The following is an 18,322-nucleotide window of genomic DNA, read 5'->3' on the forward strand; positions in this document are numbered from 1 at the left end:
TTGGTTGGGGGGGAAGGTGCTCCCCTCAGCTGACCACCTCTCCACTCTGCACTGCTGTGTGGGAGCGCCAACTCCCAAGTTATCTGGACACCAGGGTCCAGTGTCTCTTTCTCTGCTGCTTTGCCTAAAGAGTTAAATTTTGGGGCTGAGGGTGTGGCTTAGTTGTAAAACCATGGTTCAATTCCCAGCACACAAGGAAAAAGAGGGGGAAAAGACTATAAGAGCTATTTTTAACTTCTTGCCCAAATTTGTGGACAGTTTAACTGTATTCTCACAAATGCTTCAAGAATTGCCTTTTCCTATTTTGAGACGAGCAAGGGATGGGGACCACACTGAGCTGCTGCAGAGGATTTGACCTGAGGCCAAGATTCCAAAGTGATCCCAAAGAAAAAATGTCCAGGACTTGAGCACTAAGTTGGAGCCTGGTCAGCTATGGCCTTTCCTGCCTTTCCAGTTGGCCCTGATCCATGTCTGACTTTGCACTTTGATCAAAGTATCTTGAGACCATTTTAGTGTGCTATACTTAGGGGTCATGGACTCACACACTGGACACACACCCCCATGACAAGCAGCTAAAAGGTAACTCTTTTTTATTTTTCACACCTTTGGTCCAAGCAGATACACAGGTTTCTTTTATGCACATTCATCTCTTAAGTAGAAATTTCCAAACAAATTTTATATTTCAACAAACTATAATTTTCAATATAGAGAGAGCCTGTCCCAAGTAGGTTATTTGACACCCTGTGTTCTGAAAATGATGTTTAAAGTTCCATTAACTTGCAGAGAGCCAGGACTTCCCAAGGTCTCAGCTTCTGTTCAGAGACAGAGTCAGTTGCATATTTAGAACAGAATTGCTACCGTGGAAAGTGGTTTTTCTGGGACTTGAACTCCCTTTCCATGTGATCTGCCTCGGCCTCCTTTCCTCTGCAGAGAGAGCTGAGTTGCGCCTTCCTCAAGCTTTCTTCTGTCCCTCTGTAGCCAATGCTTTGGCAAAACCCAGTTTCTGCCTACAAAGTCAGTGGCAGCTGATGTTGGCGAGGGAGTCTTCAACCCCAAAGGGTGAGCATTGGGGGACCACATCTAAGCCTAGCACTTAAACTCCTTGTGTGGGTTCCCACTTGTCCCCACCACGCTGGCCAGTGCTATTGGGGGAAACTTACAGACTTGTTGCAAAATGTAAACTTAAAATATGTGTGTGTATGTGTATATGTTTGTGTATGCATACACATGTGTGTGTGTGTGTGTGTGTGTGTGTGTGTGTGTGTGTGTGTGTGACCGTAGGCTTGAAGAAGTGGGAAAGGCAGCTGTCACCCTGTATCTCTCCAGTCTTTGTCTTCCATGGTCCATTCCACCACACCAGGCACTGACTGCTAACAAGCATTCAAAACTCAGGTGCTTAATGGAGTAAGGCTCAATTAAAGACATCTGAGGAAATCACCCTGCTAACTAGAGTGAACTCTGTCTTTGGCCAGGACCCAGGCCTGAGACCGGCCTGGGAGCAGGCAGGCAGCCAACGGAATTGTTGCTCCCACCACAGCATCTCCTCTGAGAGGCTTCTGGGGCCCCTGCACATGGATCACCCATGGGACCCACATACACAAGCATGAAGCCAGTCAGGCAGGAACTGAGCTCATGGGAATCAGCAGACTCAGGAAAGTCCTGGGGAGGACAGAAATCACCATTTCACCATGGTACATAAAGGAACGCTTTCAGGCAATGTAGACCTTAGAAAGTCAGGAATTTCCACCAGGCACTGAGTACTTCATGCATGGGTATAAATGTAAAATACAATACAGACAGACATGGTTGTGTAAACTGTATATAAAGTCACATAAATAAAATAATATAAAGACAAATTAAGTCAGATGTGGAAGCTCTGATTGATCCAAATTTAAAATAAAAGAAGTATATTATTTTCCTTCCCTCCATCCTTCTTCCTTCACTCAGCTGGTCACTCAGCACACCACACTCTCACTTTATCTGGTAGCTCACCTTGGTTATGGGGGCTGCTGTGACAAAGTTCCACAAATTCAATGACTTCAACAGAAGAAATTTATCCTCTCACAGTTCTGAAGGCCAGAAATGTGAGATCAAGTCTCAGCAGGGTGGTTTCTCCTAGGGTATTTATTCCAGGCCTCTCTCCTGGTGCCTGGTGGTGGTTGGCAATCCTTGGTGCTCCGTGGCTTGTAGAACCATCACTCCATCTCTGCCTTCCCCTTCACATGGCACTCATTCTTCCTGTAAATCTGTCTCTCTGTCCAAATTTGCCTTTTTTTATAAGGACACCAGTCATGATGGGTTAGAGCTACCCTAATATCATTTTAACTTGATCGCCTTCTGTACAAACTCCATTTCCAAATCAGGTCACATTCCTAATTATTGAGATTGAGGGTTTAATCTCTCCCTTTTGGGGAGAATCAAATTCAACCCATAAAATTCCCCCAGAGGTGGGACTCCTGGCTCTGCCCTCTCCGGACCCCAGTGCCAGGGCCTGACCATTGGAGTCCCCAGCAACCACAGCAGCTCACTCAGATGGGGAAGGAAGGCTTTGAGGCCATGTGCATACTCTTGCTAAGCCTACTCACATCTGTTTCAGGGATGGTGGGTGCAGAGGAGCAGTGGAGCACAGGCTAGCTGAGCTAGAATCCTGACCTCTACCGTGTGACCTCTCCCAGGCTGCTAAACCTCTCTGAGCCTCAAGTCTTGAATATAAGAGGGGATGGTAATAGCCCCCACTCCATGAGGACGTTATAAGGATTAAATTATCACTATGTGCAAGGTGTCTGGAACTACGCCTGGTTCGTAGTGAGTGATCGATCAACGTTTACAACACAGTAATCAGTACAGCATGGTACTGATAAAAGGACAGTGAAACAGATGAATGGAACAGAAGAGAGTGTAGAAAACCAAAGTCGCCAAAGTAATCTGATGGGGAAAGGAAAATATTTTCAGGAAATACTGCCATAAAACTGAGATGATTCATATGGAAAACATGAATAGCAGCCCGTATCATGCTATATTTAAAAATTACCTCCAAATGGGCCGTGCATCTAAACACAAAAACTAAACCTATAAAACTTCGAGAAGGGAATGTAGAAGAAAGGTTTGCAGAATTGATAGGCATAGATTTTTTTTTTGAAATAAGATACAGAATCATGAACCAGATTTTTAAATTGGATTTCATCAAAATTTTAAGCTGTGATTATTTAAAAGACATTGTTAAGAAAATGAAAAAGCAAGCCACAGGCTGGGAGAATACATAAAACGCATGTCTGGCAGAGAACTTGAACTCAGAACATGGAAAAAATGCTTAGAATTCAACAAGGAAACTAACTACTCTCTAGAAAATGGTCAAAAAATTCAAACAGATAGTTTGATCATCAGGGAAGAACAACTAAAACCCACAGAGAGATGCCACCAGGCTGACCAAAATTTAAGCAGCTGACAATGCTGAGCATTGTTGAGGATGGGAGCAATGGAACTTTCAGGAACTGCTGGGGAGGGGGGGAGTTTAACATGGTACAACCCCCCTGGAAGACATTTTGGCCATTGCTTATAAGACTTTTACCCATTAAACCCAGACAGTCCACTCGTAAGCGTTTGCCCATGGGAAGGCAAATCTCTTGTCTGAGAGACTCATGCTGACATTCTCAATGGCCTCCTTTATCAAAGGCAAAACTGGAGACCAGCCAGTGTCCATCCACAGACGAATGCAGAAGCAAGTTGTGTACATTCCTGCAGTGAAATACCGCTCAGCAACGAAAGGGACCTTTGATAACTTTCGCCACAAGGATGAATCTCAAAAACATCTCAATGAGTGACAGAAGCTCTAGGAATGGCAAAACTAACACCAGCGCCAATGGTTGCCGGGCTGAGGGGAGGGACATGAAGGAATTGTTTGGAGTGATGGAAATGTTCTAGATCGTAACTGTAGCTGTGGTTATGGGAATATAAATTTGTCAAAAACATATCAAATAGTAACAATTAAGATGGATACATTTTATTGAACAAAAGCTAAACCTCAATAAAGCTGATTCTTTTTGGGAGGGTGTACAGAGCTGGGATTTGAACTCAGGGCTTACGTGCTTGCTGGGCAGACACTCTACTGATTAAGCCATACCTCCAACACTATTACTTTGCTTATTTTGGAGATAGGGTCTGGCTTTTTTCCCAGGCCAGCCTGAGCTACGATCCTCCCACTTTATGCTTCCCGCAGTAGCTGAATGGTAGGCGTGCACCACCATGCCCAGCTTAGTGTGGGGCTCTCACAATTTTTTTTTTTTTTTGCCCCTGCTGGCCTGGAACTATGATCCTCTTGATCTCCAATTCCCAAATAGCTAGGATTACAAGTGTGAGCCAACACAAAAACTTCATCTTTTAAAACCTAACTAGAACAACAACAAAAAAGTTTATCATTCTTATTCCACTAGAGGGTCCAGCACTTTGGGGAGGAGCAGTGGCTGAATGACCCCATGGTTCAGGAGTGCACAGAGAGGCCTCTTGGGAGCATTGGGACTCTGATAGTCAGTCCCCAGCTGATATCAGAAACCTTCAAAAGCTGTTCATTTTGAGTTACTGTCTTCACCGAGAACTTCAGCGTTGAGTGAACACTGTGGTCGCTCTAATCACTTTTGACGTCTGCACTGTAACGGGGTTAAAGGAGAGAAGCAGGAGACAGGAGCTGGCACACCAAGGGCTGCTTCATCCCTTCCTTCTGCTTCCTCAGAGTCTGCTGTACCACCTTTTAGAGTTCACTTCCGAATCAGGGAGCATCTGCCCAGCTACACTTTGGCCCAGGTGACAGGTTCATCCAGCGACTTCAGGGAAGTTAAAGAAAAAACCAGATCCCCCCTCCACCAGCAAAGCCTTTTAATATTAACAACATGCTGTAAAATAATGGTTCTTAACTTGTTTGTGTTTGGGGCACACTTTCAAACACTGAAATAGTGGGTGACTTGCTTGAAGAAACGGTTCCTGTCCCCCTCACACATGCTAGGCAAGTGCTCTACCACTGAGCTCTACCCCCAGCTGAAGAAACTAAAAAGCCCTCAAAACCTGGAAACCAATAAGCAGTGTTTGTTAACTTCAGTGTAGCAGTGTCATACATTGTTACCTCTCAGTGTAATGATGTAACACAGTTATCTTCATGTAACAATATAGTACTCCTTATTATTGTTATTCTCAGTGTAACCATGATTCTTGTTAACATCAGCCTAGCAATGTAACCCTCTTGGTATTCCTGTGATAGTGTCTCCTAGTGACTGATGCTCATTGCTGATCATTGCTGTACTGACTTCAGCGCCATGCCACAGGGGACACTCACCCAACTACTCCAAGATGCTTCTGAGGCAAAGCTCCAGTGTATGAACAGCCTTCGATTTTATTTCCCATTTGTCATTGGTCCCGCGCTGTTGGCCACAGAATGGTTATGCTATCCTCGGATTGTAGTAAAGACTTATTTTTTGTGGCTATGGAAATTTACTGGTATGGATATTGGAAATAATTGGTGACAGGAGAAGAAGAAACAGTTATGACTCAGTGAACAGAGATTTGCAGCCCTGCAAACTATCTGTTTTTTAGTCTTTTTACATTTTTAAGTAAAAAAAAAGCTCAACTTAGAAAACTGAAGAATAAGCAAAAACGATTGTCACAATTATTATTAACTCCCATATAGAGTTAACGATTACAAATTAGTTCTGCATACCTTCTTCTAGGACATAGTAGCCTAATACAATTAACAATGTAATTTATGTAACTGCATATAGAAGAATATATGGTTTTATGTTCTGTTCTCTTCACCTGAAATTATAGCCTGAGAGTCCTGGATGCCTCTCAAAAGTGTATCCATCCACAGCCTGCTTTCCTGCCAATCCCCACTCATGCCCCTCAGTGTCATATCGTGGTGACGGCAGGTCCTTGGCCCCAGGCAGCACCAAATGGCCTGGTGATCTGGGCTCTTGGCTGACCTGCAGGAACCCAGACTGGCTATATCCTTCATACTGGCAGCTGCCACTCACCCTCAGTGCCCACTCTGCCAAGCAGGACAGCCATGCTTGGCTCAGCTCTGCTCAGCTCAGGGGAGAACTCCCGTTTCCCAGGCAGTTTTCCATCACCCACCCTCTTGTGAGCAGGACTCTCTTGTGAAAGAGGAAACACCAAGGGACACTGGAGTCCTGAAGCAAGGCTCCATGGTACACACACACACACACACACACACTTGTAAAATCCCTATCCCGACTTTACCAGGTTGTCGCTGTTTCGCTGTTTCTCTAGTGTTCTGGCTTTTTAACCATTACCTGAAGCTTGAGGCTCACAGGTTCCAGCTACATGGCCTTCAGCAGTGTCACTGTTCCCCTTGTCCCCAGACGGTCCCTGGTGGGGACCTTCCCACATCAAGTCTTTGTTCCTGCTTCTCCCCCTGCCCAGATCCCCACCCCGCCCCCAACTTCAAAAAGCCTTGCCTGGTTGTTCAGTGAGAAAAACCATGAATTTTGGTAAAGAGCTTCCTGGGTTCAATTCCTGGCTGTCTTGCTCACTGGCTGTGTGACATCTGCTGAGTTACTTCATCTCTGGTCCTTAATATTCTCTTGTGAAATAGTAGGGAGGGAAAGGGAAGGCATCTGACATAATCGATGTGTGTGCTGCCTGCAGCCTCTTTTTACCCACCCAGCCCTCCAGACATCCTTGGTGGAGGATATTTTGCTTCTCCTTTCCTTTTGCAGTAAAGGTCCCAGTGGCTTTGGCAAGTGAATTCACACACAGAGTCCGTATATCTGGAAAGTGGTAGAGCCGGAATATAAACCCAAGTCTGCCTGTCTCTGAAACTTGGTGGCCATCACTAGTTTTGGGGGTCACTGTCCCTTGAAGGAGCTCAATGAAGGGGCTGTGCTCCTACCCAACCAGGGCATAGACAGAGGGGCCAGCCAGAGAAGGTCAATGACAGTCCTGCAGCTGCAGGAACCTGGATAGGAGGATGAGGTTAAACCAGGCCTCCCTGTATCACACACTGGGATGAACTTGACCCTACAGATGTGAGCACAGTGGAAAACTTCAGAACCTTCTTCACCATTCCTGCCATGCACCCAGCCTCATGTGTCTGCCACACGAAACTTTGCCACCGAGGCTCAGAGAAGTTGAATCTGCAGCAGAGGGAAGGGCTGGCATGACCACGTCCTTCCAGTTCCTTCTTCCATACTTACTAGCAGGGAGCCACTCTGACCTGGGAGAGAAGAGGAGAGAGGACGTGCTGACACACAGCAGGTGCTCAAGTTTGGGATTTCCTCCCTCCTTTTTTTCTTTCCCTGATCATTGTTTCTCTGACTGTAGCTGTGGAGAAAGTGGCTAGTGGCCAGGCTACCAAGTGTCAAGTCCAGCCTTGAACCATGACCCCACTGCTGGTTCTCCATCACCTGTGCTTCCTGCTAGAAGTGGAATAATAATTTGCTCTCTTTTTCTCTCTCTTTTACCTTGGACCAGGGCTTGGTTATCGAGCGCCTGGGGCGAAGACCCCTCCTCATTGGAGGCTTCCTGCTCATGGCCCTCTTCTTTGGGACCCTCACCGTCACACTGTCACTGCAGGTACGAGGCTGTACCTGCCACACCTTGGTGGGGGGCCTTTGGTTTGTGGGCTTCATCTTGTCTACAGATGACTCCTGGGATCTGACTCTCCCACGGGGTTTCAGCTCCAGAGCTGCTGGATGGCTTTGGTGATGAGACCTTGGACAGGGACACGAGAGAACTGACTTCTGGTCCTGTCCCTGACAGGACTGGGGGAAAGATACATCCCCTCTCTGAGCCTCAGCTTGTCCATTAATGGAACAGAGGAAATGGATTAGCCAGCCATTAAAGTATCCCTTCCCAATGTCACCTTCTAGTACAGGGCACTGGACACTGCATGCTAGGCCCTTCCCAGGGCCCCCAGCAGGTGCTTTGGAACAGATGGCGTGCATTTGAGTGTTTGGAAACCATTGTTTCCAATGGTTGTCTGCTCCTTTGAGGTCCCATCTCTAAAATGGGATCTTGTCTGCTCCTTTGGGTTCCCATCTCTAAAATGAGACAGTAGTCTCCATAGCCTGGGTTACTGTGAGGATTGAACAAGGAAAGGGCACTTGGAACAAGTGCTCATGAGTGTGAGTTGGTTTGGGAGGAGAGGCAGTGATAGTCTCCATCCTTGCAAAATTGCTCTTTTCTACTTTTATAGAAATGAGTGGTCTTAGGCATAAATATAAACAAGTAAGCTGTCCAAGATTACACAGCTGGACAAAGGCAGATCCAGGATTAGATCCCAGGGCCTGGGGGTTCCAAACCCCACATCTTTCCTCCCCAACCCCTACACAGGCAACCTGCATGAACTGAGCACTTAGTAGGAGTGTTGGATTAATTGATGAATCTTGGCATTTTTCAAACATGAATCTTGGGATTGAAAGTTGTGCACGTTGACCCTTTGCCAAATGTCTAATCTTCCAAACGTTTCCAGAAAAAGGCAATGGTAGCATGGTGCTGTCTGAGGACGGTAGCTTGCCTTCAGAGAGGAGGAGCTTGGGAGCTCGCTGGTCAGTATGAGGTAGAAATACCTGCATCAGAAGTAGTGTGCTTGCAGAGATGGCTCTTTCCCAATGGTCAGGCCCCCTCTCGTCCTCAGCAGGGGTGGCTTTGTGGTCTCCTTGGACCTCAGAGGTTCTGGACAGCCCCTTGGGTGATGTTCAGTGGCAGTGTCTTTCTGCTGTTATGTCAGCTATCTGAAAGGACTGTCTGGAGCCACTCCATCTAAGCCTCACTTCACAGGGTTTGGTAGCTGTCTCTGCTTGCCCACCCCCCGTCCTTCACTGCCCCACTCCTGTCAGCTAAGTGACAGCCCCCAGATATACTCCATGAGATGAATTAACTCATCTCACAGTATATAGGGCAGGGATGTAACTGTGGTGCCTCACATAATAAGAGTGGTAACTAAGTAAAATCTGAGTAGGATAATGACTGAAAAAAATTCTATGATTTTTTTCACTATGAGTTAGGCACTTATTTATCAATTCCTGAATGCCAGGGACTGTGCTAAACTCTGTGGGCGTTATCTCCCTGCATCCTCACATCTGAACTCAGTGGGTGGAATGACTGAGTGGTTATCATTTTTCCTATGTTATGGAGACTGAAACTGGGACCAAGGACTTAAAGTGACCTGTCAAAGGTCACACAGATGCACTAAGGAGGAGCCAGGATGGGAATCGAGGTCATCTGGACACACAGCAGCCTCCTCACCTATCCATATCTCCATTCTCCCACAGGACCGTGCCCCTTGGGTCCCTTACCTCAGCATCGTGTGCATCCTGGCCATCATAGCCTCCTTCTGCAGCGGGCCAGGTAAGGCACCCTCCTGTCCTTGTGTCTAGCCCAGGGGCTATGGCATGACCAAGTGGTGGGGCCCTCCTTGTAATATGGGGAGCCTGGGGCCCAGAGAGAAGCAAATCATGATGAGGAATGCATATACCCCTTGCCCACTCTTTGGCCCTACTTAAATGCAGTGTTCTGCCTTCATTCACCATGGGTGCCTGGTAACATGCTAATCCAAAGATGAGTGTATAATTAAACATAACACAGGAACAACCAATGTTGGGAGTGCTGTGAGCCAGAACTGAGCCTAGTTTGTGATGACTCAAAGATAACCAAGCACAGTCCGTGGCCCAGAGGAGTCACAAGTTAGTGTGGCAGACAGAACGCAGACGACATCTATGTGTGCTGTGCTCTCTAAAAATCTGATGGGTGCTAGCTTGTTTATGGCTCCTGGCAGTTCTAGAGGAGGCAGAGATGGAAGGAGACATGCAGCATGAGGAGGTGATGGAGCTGTTCAACCCCCCCCCACCACCACCACCTTACATGGCACCTGTGTGAGTGTGGAGCACAGTGTGTTCAGAGCCTCACTTTACCAGCTTTCACTGTTATCCCCAGCTCTGGCATTTCCTAGGCATGAATCATTGGGAAAGTCTTTTTCTCTATTGAGCCTCAATTTCCCCATCTGTAAAATGAAGTGAAATTGAGAGCCATGCAATTCCCTGACCTGAGTCTGCAGCCAGCATGGACCACCACCTGGGGCTCAGCTGGTGGGTTCAGGGCTGGGTCTGACACGGTGATGCACTCTCTCCATGAGACAACGTGTGGAGTTCTTCTTAGTTTGGTTTCTATGTTGATGAAAAGATGAAGCTTCTATCAAAACATCCGTCTCTATTTGCATTGCTGGTTTTCATGGGTCATCAAGTTGTGGCAGAGGAAAGGCATGTGTCCCCTCTGGGAGGGAGAAGGTGTTATTGAGATGGCACAGTGGGCCGTGCATGACACGGAAGGGGATATTGGGCACACCCCTTTGCACATGCCCACTCCATGCTGAGAGAGACGGGCTGGAGGGAAAAGAAGGTGCCTCCCCGGCAGGGGCAGCAAACCAGCAGGACCTTGGACATGAGCACGGGTTTCAGCTGCCTGTGGATTCAAGCTGTGGAAAATGAACATTTTTTGTGCACTTACTGTATACCAGACCCTGTTCTATGTGCTTTAATTCTCACAGAAATACTGTGTGGATATAAGATAGCACAGAGTCAGACTGTCAAATGAAAATCGCTCAGAATGAAACTATGAATAATCACAGGATACAGGTGTGGGATGAAGCCTTCGAGTCAGCTCCCCAGGTCTTCCTTGCCATCTGTGGATGCACTCTGGTCCAGATCAGCATGCTAGGTCTCTAGAAGGGACATGCAGGTGACACTCTGTCACTTACAGAAGGAAGCATTTTAACCACTTCACAGTCTGATAATTGCATAGCTGATACTGACATATTCCAGTCAGTATATGCATATTCCACAGCTATGCATCCACCCTACGCAGACCAGGTGCAGTCCACTAATGGCACTACACAGAAAAATGCTCTTACCTTTCTGTTAGCAAGGACCATCACTTGCCATTTGGTAATGGTCCAAACTTCTGGCAAGTTTGTGTGCAGAATGGTTCATTTTCTGCCAATCCCAGGGGTTCTAGATACGCTGCTAAAACCTTCTTTCCCAGGCTTGTCTTATTCCCATTTTGTGTGTGAAAAAGCAAAATTCATATTGATTAAATAATTTATCTTGGGCCAGGCAGGGTGGCTCACATTTGTAATCTCAGCTACTCAGGAGGAGATCAGAGACTGGAAAACTAAAAGGGCTGGGGCGAAGCTCAGGTGGTAAAATACCTGCCTAGCAATTGTGAGGTCCTGAGTTCAAACCCCAGTATCACTCAAAAAAATTATAATAATAATTATCCCTAGGTCACACAGTTAAGAGGTCAGTGCAAGATTGGAATATTTACCATGTTGTTCTAGGACCTATTATCTTAGCTGTATTTGTATCTGGACCATGCTTTTTAAACTGGAGTGGAATTATCCCATTTTGAGATTGACTTGCAAGGTTAAAAACTATTTAGAGGCAAACTGGCCTACACAGAGAATTCTGGGTAAGAAGAGGAAGCGTCTATTTTGATCTTCCCAGAATGGGGTTCCTCTTTATCACCATTAATTGTTGGCTGTTGTCTACATGGGAAGATCGAATTTTGCCATTTATATCTGTCTCATCTCCTTGGCCAAGGATGAGTTGAAAGCGTGTTGGTTTTCAGTTTCCAGCCTCCCCTGCTTCGGCACTATCTCAACTCAGAAGTCAGAGGCAGTCTTTGGTCTTTGTCTCTTAAAGTCAGACACCTAAATCAGAGCACTTGGTGTTAACATGAAGGTGGAACCAACACAAGCAAAGTGTCACAAGGAACTGAGGCAAAAGGGAACAGAGGAGCAATTGGGAGCTGCAGGGACCTCAGAGATCACTTGGCCAATGAGGAAAACATCCAGGCGTCTGGAATGAATTAGAATTAAGCTATCCCACCTTTGGGAAAGATCATAGCTTTTCTAGTGTAGTCATTGGAGTTTAAGTCCCAGCTACTTTTTCCTGCCAGGAACTCCTCCATGACTTGATTGCTTTGACTGGTGGGGAACTTACCACCTCAAAAACATACAACTGTATACTCCACTGCTCAGATTGGCCTGTGGCCCATTTTGTGTGACCCATGAACAAAGAATGGCTTTTATATCTTAATAGGGGAGGAAAGAATCTATGGCAGAGACCACATGAGGCCAGAAAAGCCTACTATATTTTTTATCCAAACTTTTATAGAAAAGCCTGCTGATTTCTGCTGTATTACCTCTGCCCTGACGTACGGAAGGGAGAATATGGTAACTTATGTGGCAGAGAAGGAGGGATTTTGAAGCAACAGATGCAGTCAGTAAAGCTGCTAGAATATATACATTGATGTCAACAGAACCACAAATACAACCGGTCAGCCAGAGCAGTGGTGCTCAGACATGGCTCAGTCAGCTGAGATGCTTTTAAAAGTCCTGATAGCCAGGCTGCATTGAAGGTCAACCAAGCCAAAAATCTCTGGGGCTGAGACCCAAGATCAGTATTTTCTAACATGGCATGATTCCAAAGTGCAGCCAAGCTCGAGAACCTCTGGGCGAGCACAGTGGTTTTCAACCCTGGCTAAATTTATTAAAATCACCTGGATGGCTTTAAAAATCCACCACAAACACCAATCTTCAGGCCTCATTGATGCCAGCTAAGACAGAACCTTTGAGCGTGCCCAGCAGGAACCACTGCTCATAGCATGTCTTGATCACCAGGATTGTGGTGGAGCACAGCTCCAGGAGCCTGGGGTTAGCACTGATTTTGGTCTCATCCTCGTTCCATAGAGGTCTGTAGGAAATCTTCTAGCAAGAACTCTCAGGGCAGATTTGTAGTGAGGAGAAGGGAGCTTGGGGGTGGGAAGGGAGCAAACCAGAAGCAGAGACACCAGCCAGGGGTCCTGAAGGACCTCAGCATGATTAGCCAGGAAGTGCCACATCTCCAAGGGTCCTGTGAACGTTGCTCTGTGCTAAGTGTGAGTCATGGGCGCAATGCAACGTTATGTTGCATGGTGTGATTTTCTTGCTTCTCATGTTACCTTTCCCTATAACAACTACTCTCAGCAAATGCCAGCATTTGCTTGTCTCAGTGACAAGGCTGGCCCTCCTCCCCACCCGGTTACACAGATCACTGGACTGGCTGCATCCACAAACCTGCATGAGATGCTTTGCTGACCAAGCCCACAAAGCTTTGTCTTCTCCATTTTTTCCCAGCTCTCTCAGTTCTTGTGCTAGTTGGTTCCACCCTCAGTGTGTGCAAACATGCCTTTTGTGACCTTGTAGAGTGTGCTACATCTTCAGGCCTTGAGTTGCTCAGCTCCCCACCAGTGTCTAGGGAACATCCTCCAGAGAAGTCACCTGCACCCCACAATCAGATCAGCTGTCGGCTCCAACCTTCCGCTTCCCGAATCCTCACCGTACTGGGTTTACCCAGCAGCTGGACCACCCCTGCTGGCAATGATCTTAGCTCCGGGTTGACCGAGGAGAAAGAGCAACCCATAAACACACATTGACAGTGCCCACAGCTTGAGACCCTAGGGAAAATACCTGTTTAAGGGAAGCTGCCACTTGGACTGTGAGATTGTCTCCTTCCTCCTAAGTGGACAGGGAGGAGCAAATCCCAAGAGGAGCCACCCTGCAGAAGTGGGGCACAGAAATGCTGAGGGATGAAGGCTGAGACTCCCCTATGGGGCTACCCTCTGTGATTAAATGCTACAAACAGTCCTCCCAGGAGGGAACCCAGGAGTTCGCCCTAGGTGGCTTCTCCAGTGAGCAGATCAATTTAAGGAGACTTGACAGGAGTTGAAATCAGGCAGAGGGAAAGAAAGAGAACAAGAAGGGCAGCCTCCTGCTAATATTTGTGTGTGTGATCCCAGCAGAAAAGTCTCAAAAGCCAGGCACAATACAAGTGCTTTACCTTTGAAGAAGAGGTCATCCTCTACACACATCAACTCCAGTTCGAAAAATCTCATCATAGTCTGACTTTGTCACTGAGTATAAGCCCTCTGGGTTGGGGGAGGGGTTCCAGTGGGGAGGACAAAGGGAAACAGATGGAGGATGGTCGCTGTGTTCCTCCATATTAGGACTGGAGTGCTCCAGAGGATGGGGCCTTCCTGCCAGGGTTCTTTAGGTGCTTACTTAGCACATGTCTGCCTTGAAATGGCATTGATTGCATTTGGAAGACACACATGATGTGTGTCTGCCTGCTGCTCCCCAACCCATCCCATTCATGCTCCCTGTGCTCTCCACCCATCTGAAGCCACAGACACTGACAACACACACTCACACACTCACTCACTTACACACTCACACACTCACTCACACTCACTCACTCACTCACTCACACATTCACACACTCACACTCACACACACTCACACACTCACTCACTCACATGATCCCACCCTTTGCACACACTGCTACCCCCACCAGCCAGTTCTTATCCATCCATTTGAAGAATGGCCTTCATCTTTAAAAGCCAGCTTGTATTGCATGTCAAGCTCTTAGGCAGCCCCGCTGTATTAGGCAGCCTCTCTGGGATTTGTGGATTTGTTCTGCCACAGCCCTCACCACTGACACTGCAGTGGCTATGAGTGGTCACTTCTTCAAGAACATGGATCTTGCTTCCATCACTTTGTTACTGTGCACAAGCACTGTCTGCTCCCCACACTACAGAAGCCAATTAGTCAAGAAGCAAGATGGTGGTAGAGAAAGAACTTTATTAAGAAGAGCTGGCTGATCCGAAAATGGTTGGACTCTCATCCTGAGGCCCATCTGAGCCAGTGACCACAAATGAAGAGCTCATAGTCACGGATGGGTGGACACCAGAGCAACCACTAATCCTCAGTAGTCCCTTTCTTTGACACACATCCAGACATTATCTGCTGGCCACCAGATGTTCTGAGTTCTGCAAGATTACTCTTAGGAGGGCTGATGTTTCCCGTGTTCCTTTTTGCTGGAACAGTAGACTCTTACAGCTAATGTCTTCATCATGTAGGTGTGGCTTTTCTTCAGTCATTTTCCATGTGGTCACTCAGCACATTATGGCACAGATGCATCCTGCAGGAGCAGGACCTCTCTCCAGGCTTTAGGTTCACCACGAATTCTCCCCCATGGCTGGTTAGGCTTGGGCACTGGGCTGATTCCCACTGTTGCTTGACTTTGGTGCCTGCGCCTCTTTTGTCAGACTGCCATGAAGTTGGAAAAAAGTCAGGGCAGAGAGACCTCAAACTCACATGGGGGCAATCTTCTCATATCCTGACAGTGCCCCAGTTGGCCAGCCCAGAAACCAGCTCAAGGCTGTAGGGATCCAGAGCAAGATAGGAAATGGTAGAGAATGGATTGGGAGCAGGCTGAGTGAGAAAAGAAAAGCCAGCTCAGGACTAAGGTTATCTTGCCATCTGTGTTGGGGTTATTTTGGCTCACAGTTTTATAAGTTCTGGTTCATGATGGGTTGGCCCTGTGGCTTTGGGTCTGTGGTGAGAGGCAGCACATCATGGCAGGAGCACATAGTGGAGCAAAGCTGCTCGTGTCACAAGGCCTCCCACTCAGCCCCACCTCTCCAAGTTTCCAGAACCTCCCAAGTGCTGCTGTGGTCTTAGAAGACCTGAGTTTTTGCAGGACACTCAAGATTCAAAATGCAGCACACCAATTGATTTAAATAGCCTCCTACACTTCTCAATTTCAGAATAATTTTCGTGTCTTGTCTTATTCTAGTTCTCTTCACAACTGTTGTTGCCTTTTTACAAAAGTGATTGCATTACTGCAAACAACAGGAATTCATTCTCCAATAGACCTAGAAGCTAGACATCCAAAATCAAGACATTGTTAGAACCAAACTCCCTCTGAAGGCTCCTGGAGAACCCCTCCTGTCCTGCTCTGCCTTCTCTTGGCTGCTGGCCATGCTTGGAATGCCTTGGCTCCTGTCAGCATGATCTGAAGCTCCTCTTCCATCTTCACCTTCACATGGATCCCCCCCAGCTCTTCTATGCCTTCAAATCTCTCTAAGGACACCAGCCGTTGGGTTTAAGACCCTCCTTGGACTGGAGCATGGCTCAAGTGGTAGGCGACTTACCTAGCATGTGTGGGGCCCTGGGTTCAATCCCTATTTCTGAAAGAAAGAAAAAAACCAGAAAGACCCACCCTAATTCACTGTGGCCTCCTCTTAACTCTACTGTACCTGCAAAGACCCTTTTTCTAAGCAAGGCCACATTCACTGGTACTGCAGGTTGGAAGCTCAACATATCCTTTTGGGAACACAACTCAACCCACAAAAGTAATATATGTATACAATAGAAAATTAAATATAATTGTGCTAACTAAAGGAAATAAGTGTCTCCATTCCTAGACAGACACAGCCATGATCAACATTTTAATGCAATGCTAGCTAAGATTTATTACGTTCTTCCCGTGTAATGGTGTTACTCAGAGCCCGTTAGAAGGATCACTTCACTTTATGAGGTAGACTTATTCATATCTTCATTTGGCTGAAGTTGTAACTGAGTCTTGATCACCCAGGTGGACCATTAGAATCAAGCTATTCATCCAGGGGTCTGGCCTCAAAGGTTGCATAGGCATTTCAGGCTACTGCCTGTCTGACCCCTGGAAGGAAAAAGAAAGGGAGGGAGGGGAATAAACTTCCAGTCTTTCTACAACACATGTCTGCATTTAGATAGCTAGATAGCTAGATAATAGAGGATAAATAGGTAGATGATTGGCAGATAGATGATAGGTAGGTAGGTAGGTAAATAGATGATAGATAGGTAGACATGTAGATAGATATAGAAATTTAAACAGGGATCATTGTTTCTCAATCTGCTTTGAATATTGTCCACCTATGGAAAAATTCAAATTTAACTTAAATTTAATGTAATTTAATTTAAGTACTTTAGCTAAGTAATTCATATTAATTGATGAATTGGTTAGTTCTCTTTATTTGAATGAAAATTAGTTTCTCTATAATTATGAACTGAGCTTTGATACTCCAGATTTCCTGCCCCTCATCCGAAATTCTTTCCACCCCGTGGGGTGTGTGCAGTGTAGCTATAGATTCGTTTCTGCTTTTGTCAAGAGCTTCTGAGACCTTGGAAACTAAACAGGCAAAGTCAACAACATGACCTGTGAGAGACTGTGGGAGTCCCACACTCGGATATTGTTTTGGAGCCACTCCCAGTAGCAATCCAGATTAATCAATAATGCCACTGTGCCTTTAATCCTAGGCACCAGAAGCATGGAGTCCGGCTTGCAAGGAAGAAAAGGAAGTGGCAGTCATTGTCTTGTCATTGAGATGGGTAGAGGAAGTGGAGACTCAGAGAGGTTAGGAACTCTTAGATAATCACACAGCAGAGAGCCAGGATTCCAGTTCAGGTCAGTCTGATCCCAAGCCTGAGTTCTTGGTCTACAGTAGGCTGCAGCTCTCCACCTGGACGGTACCCCACCCCCCTGCACACAGGCCTCCAAGCCTCCAGGAGTCTGCTGAGGAGGCCCAGGAATGACCACACTTCCACACTGTGTCTGGAGGATTCCTCAACAGCCAGCTCAGCCCAAGCCACTTCCCATGTATGGAAGCTTGGACCTTGTCACTGGATCTGCCAGCTCCACCACTGCTCGACCTCTCTCGTCTGTCATCACAGCAGCCCCAGGGGCAGATCTGCTTTACCCATTTTGCACATGAGGTGGTAAGGCTCCTCCAAGAGGTTATAATTCCTACAGATGACCAGGTGCTCCCAAGCCAGGGGGTGGTGACATTTGTGCTAACTGTCACAGTGGGTTGAAAAGTGTCCACCAAAAGTCAAGTCTACTCAGAACCTGAAATAAGGGCTTTGTTGACATAATTAGATAAGAATCTCAACCTGTGATCATCCTGGATTTAAAGTCGAATTACATCCACTGACAGGGTCCTGGAAAGACAAGAAGGCCATGTGAGAATGGGCCAGAGACTGGAAGACTGCTTCTACACTCAAAGGAATGCCAAGAAAAACCGGAGCTAACAGAAAAGTATGGGCAGATCCCCTCCTAGAGTCCTCAGAAGAATGTGACATTGTCTACACCTTGTTCCCAAGCTTTGGGCCTCCCAAACAGGAAGTCACAGAGTCACTTCCTGTTGCCTTAAGTCACCAAGTTTGTGGAAATTTGTTACAGTACACACAAGAAATTCATACAGCCACTGAGTCATCAGGAGAGCACGTTCCCAGCCAGGTAACTCTGGACACAAGGCTTCAGAAATGAGAGACTTCTGCCATCCAAAGCTTAGTAACAGAGATGGTGGCAAGCTGCTTGCCAAAGCTGAGGTGCACATTCCCCTCATCCAAGAAGACCAGAATTCCTCTCGTCTCCTTCAGTTGAGCGCCTGTTCTGCACAG

The 18,322-nt window shown here is 46.7% G+C and overlaps 1 protein-coding gene across 3 annotated transcripts in view; it reads left to right on the forward strand.

Annotated features, from left to right (window-relative positions):
- Slc2a9 (solute carrier family 2 member 9) overlaps positions 1 to 18,322 on the forward strand; it is a 169,004-nt gene that overhangs the window by 135,595 nt on the left and 15,087 nt on the right. For all 3 annotated transcript variants that reach the window (XM_074042619.1, XM_074042620.1, XM_020178369.2), the window contains 2 exons: positions 7,477 to 7,578; positions 9,279 to 9,354. In XM_074042619.1, coding sequence (XP_073898720.1) covers positions 7,477 to 7,578; positions 9,279 to 9,354 — 178 coding nt within the window. The remainder of the gene's footprint in view (positions 1 to 7,476; positions 7,579 to 9,278; positions 9,355 to 18,322) is intronic.

This window comes from Castor canadensis, chromosome 9, assembly GCF_047511655.1.
Source record: "Castor canadensis chromosome 9, mCasCan1.hap1v2, whole genome shotgun sequence".
Lineage (NCBI taxonomy): Eukaryota > Metazoa > Chordata > Mammalia > Rodentia > Castoridae > Castor > Castor canadensis.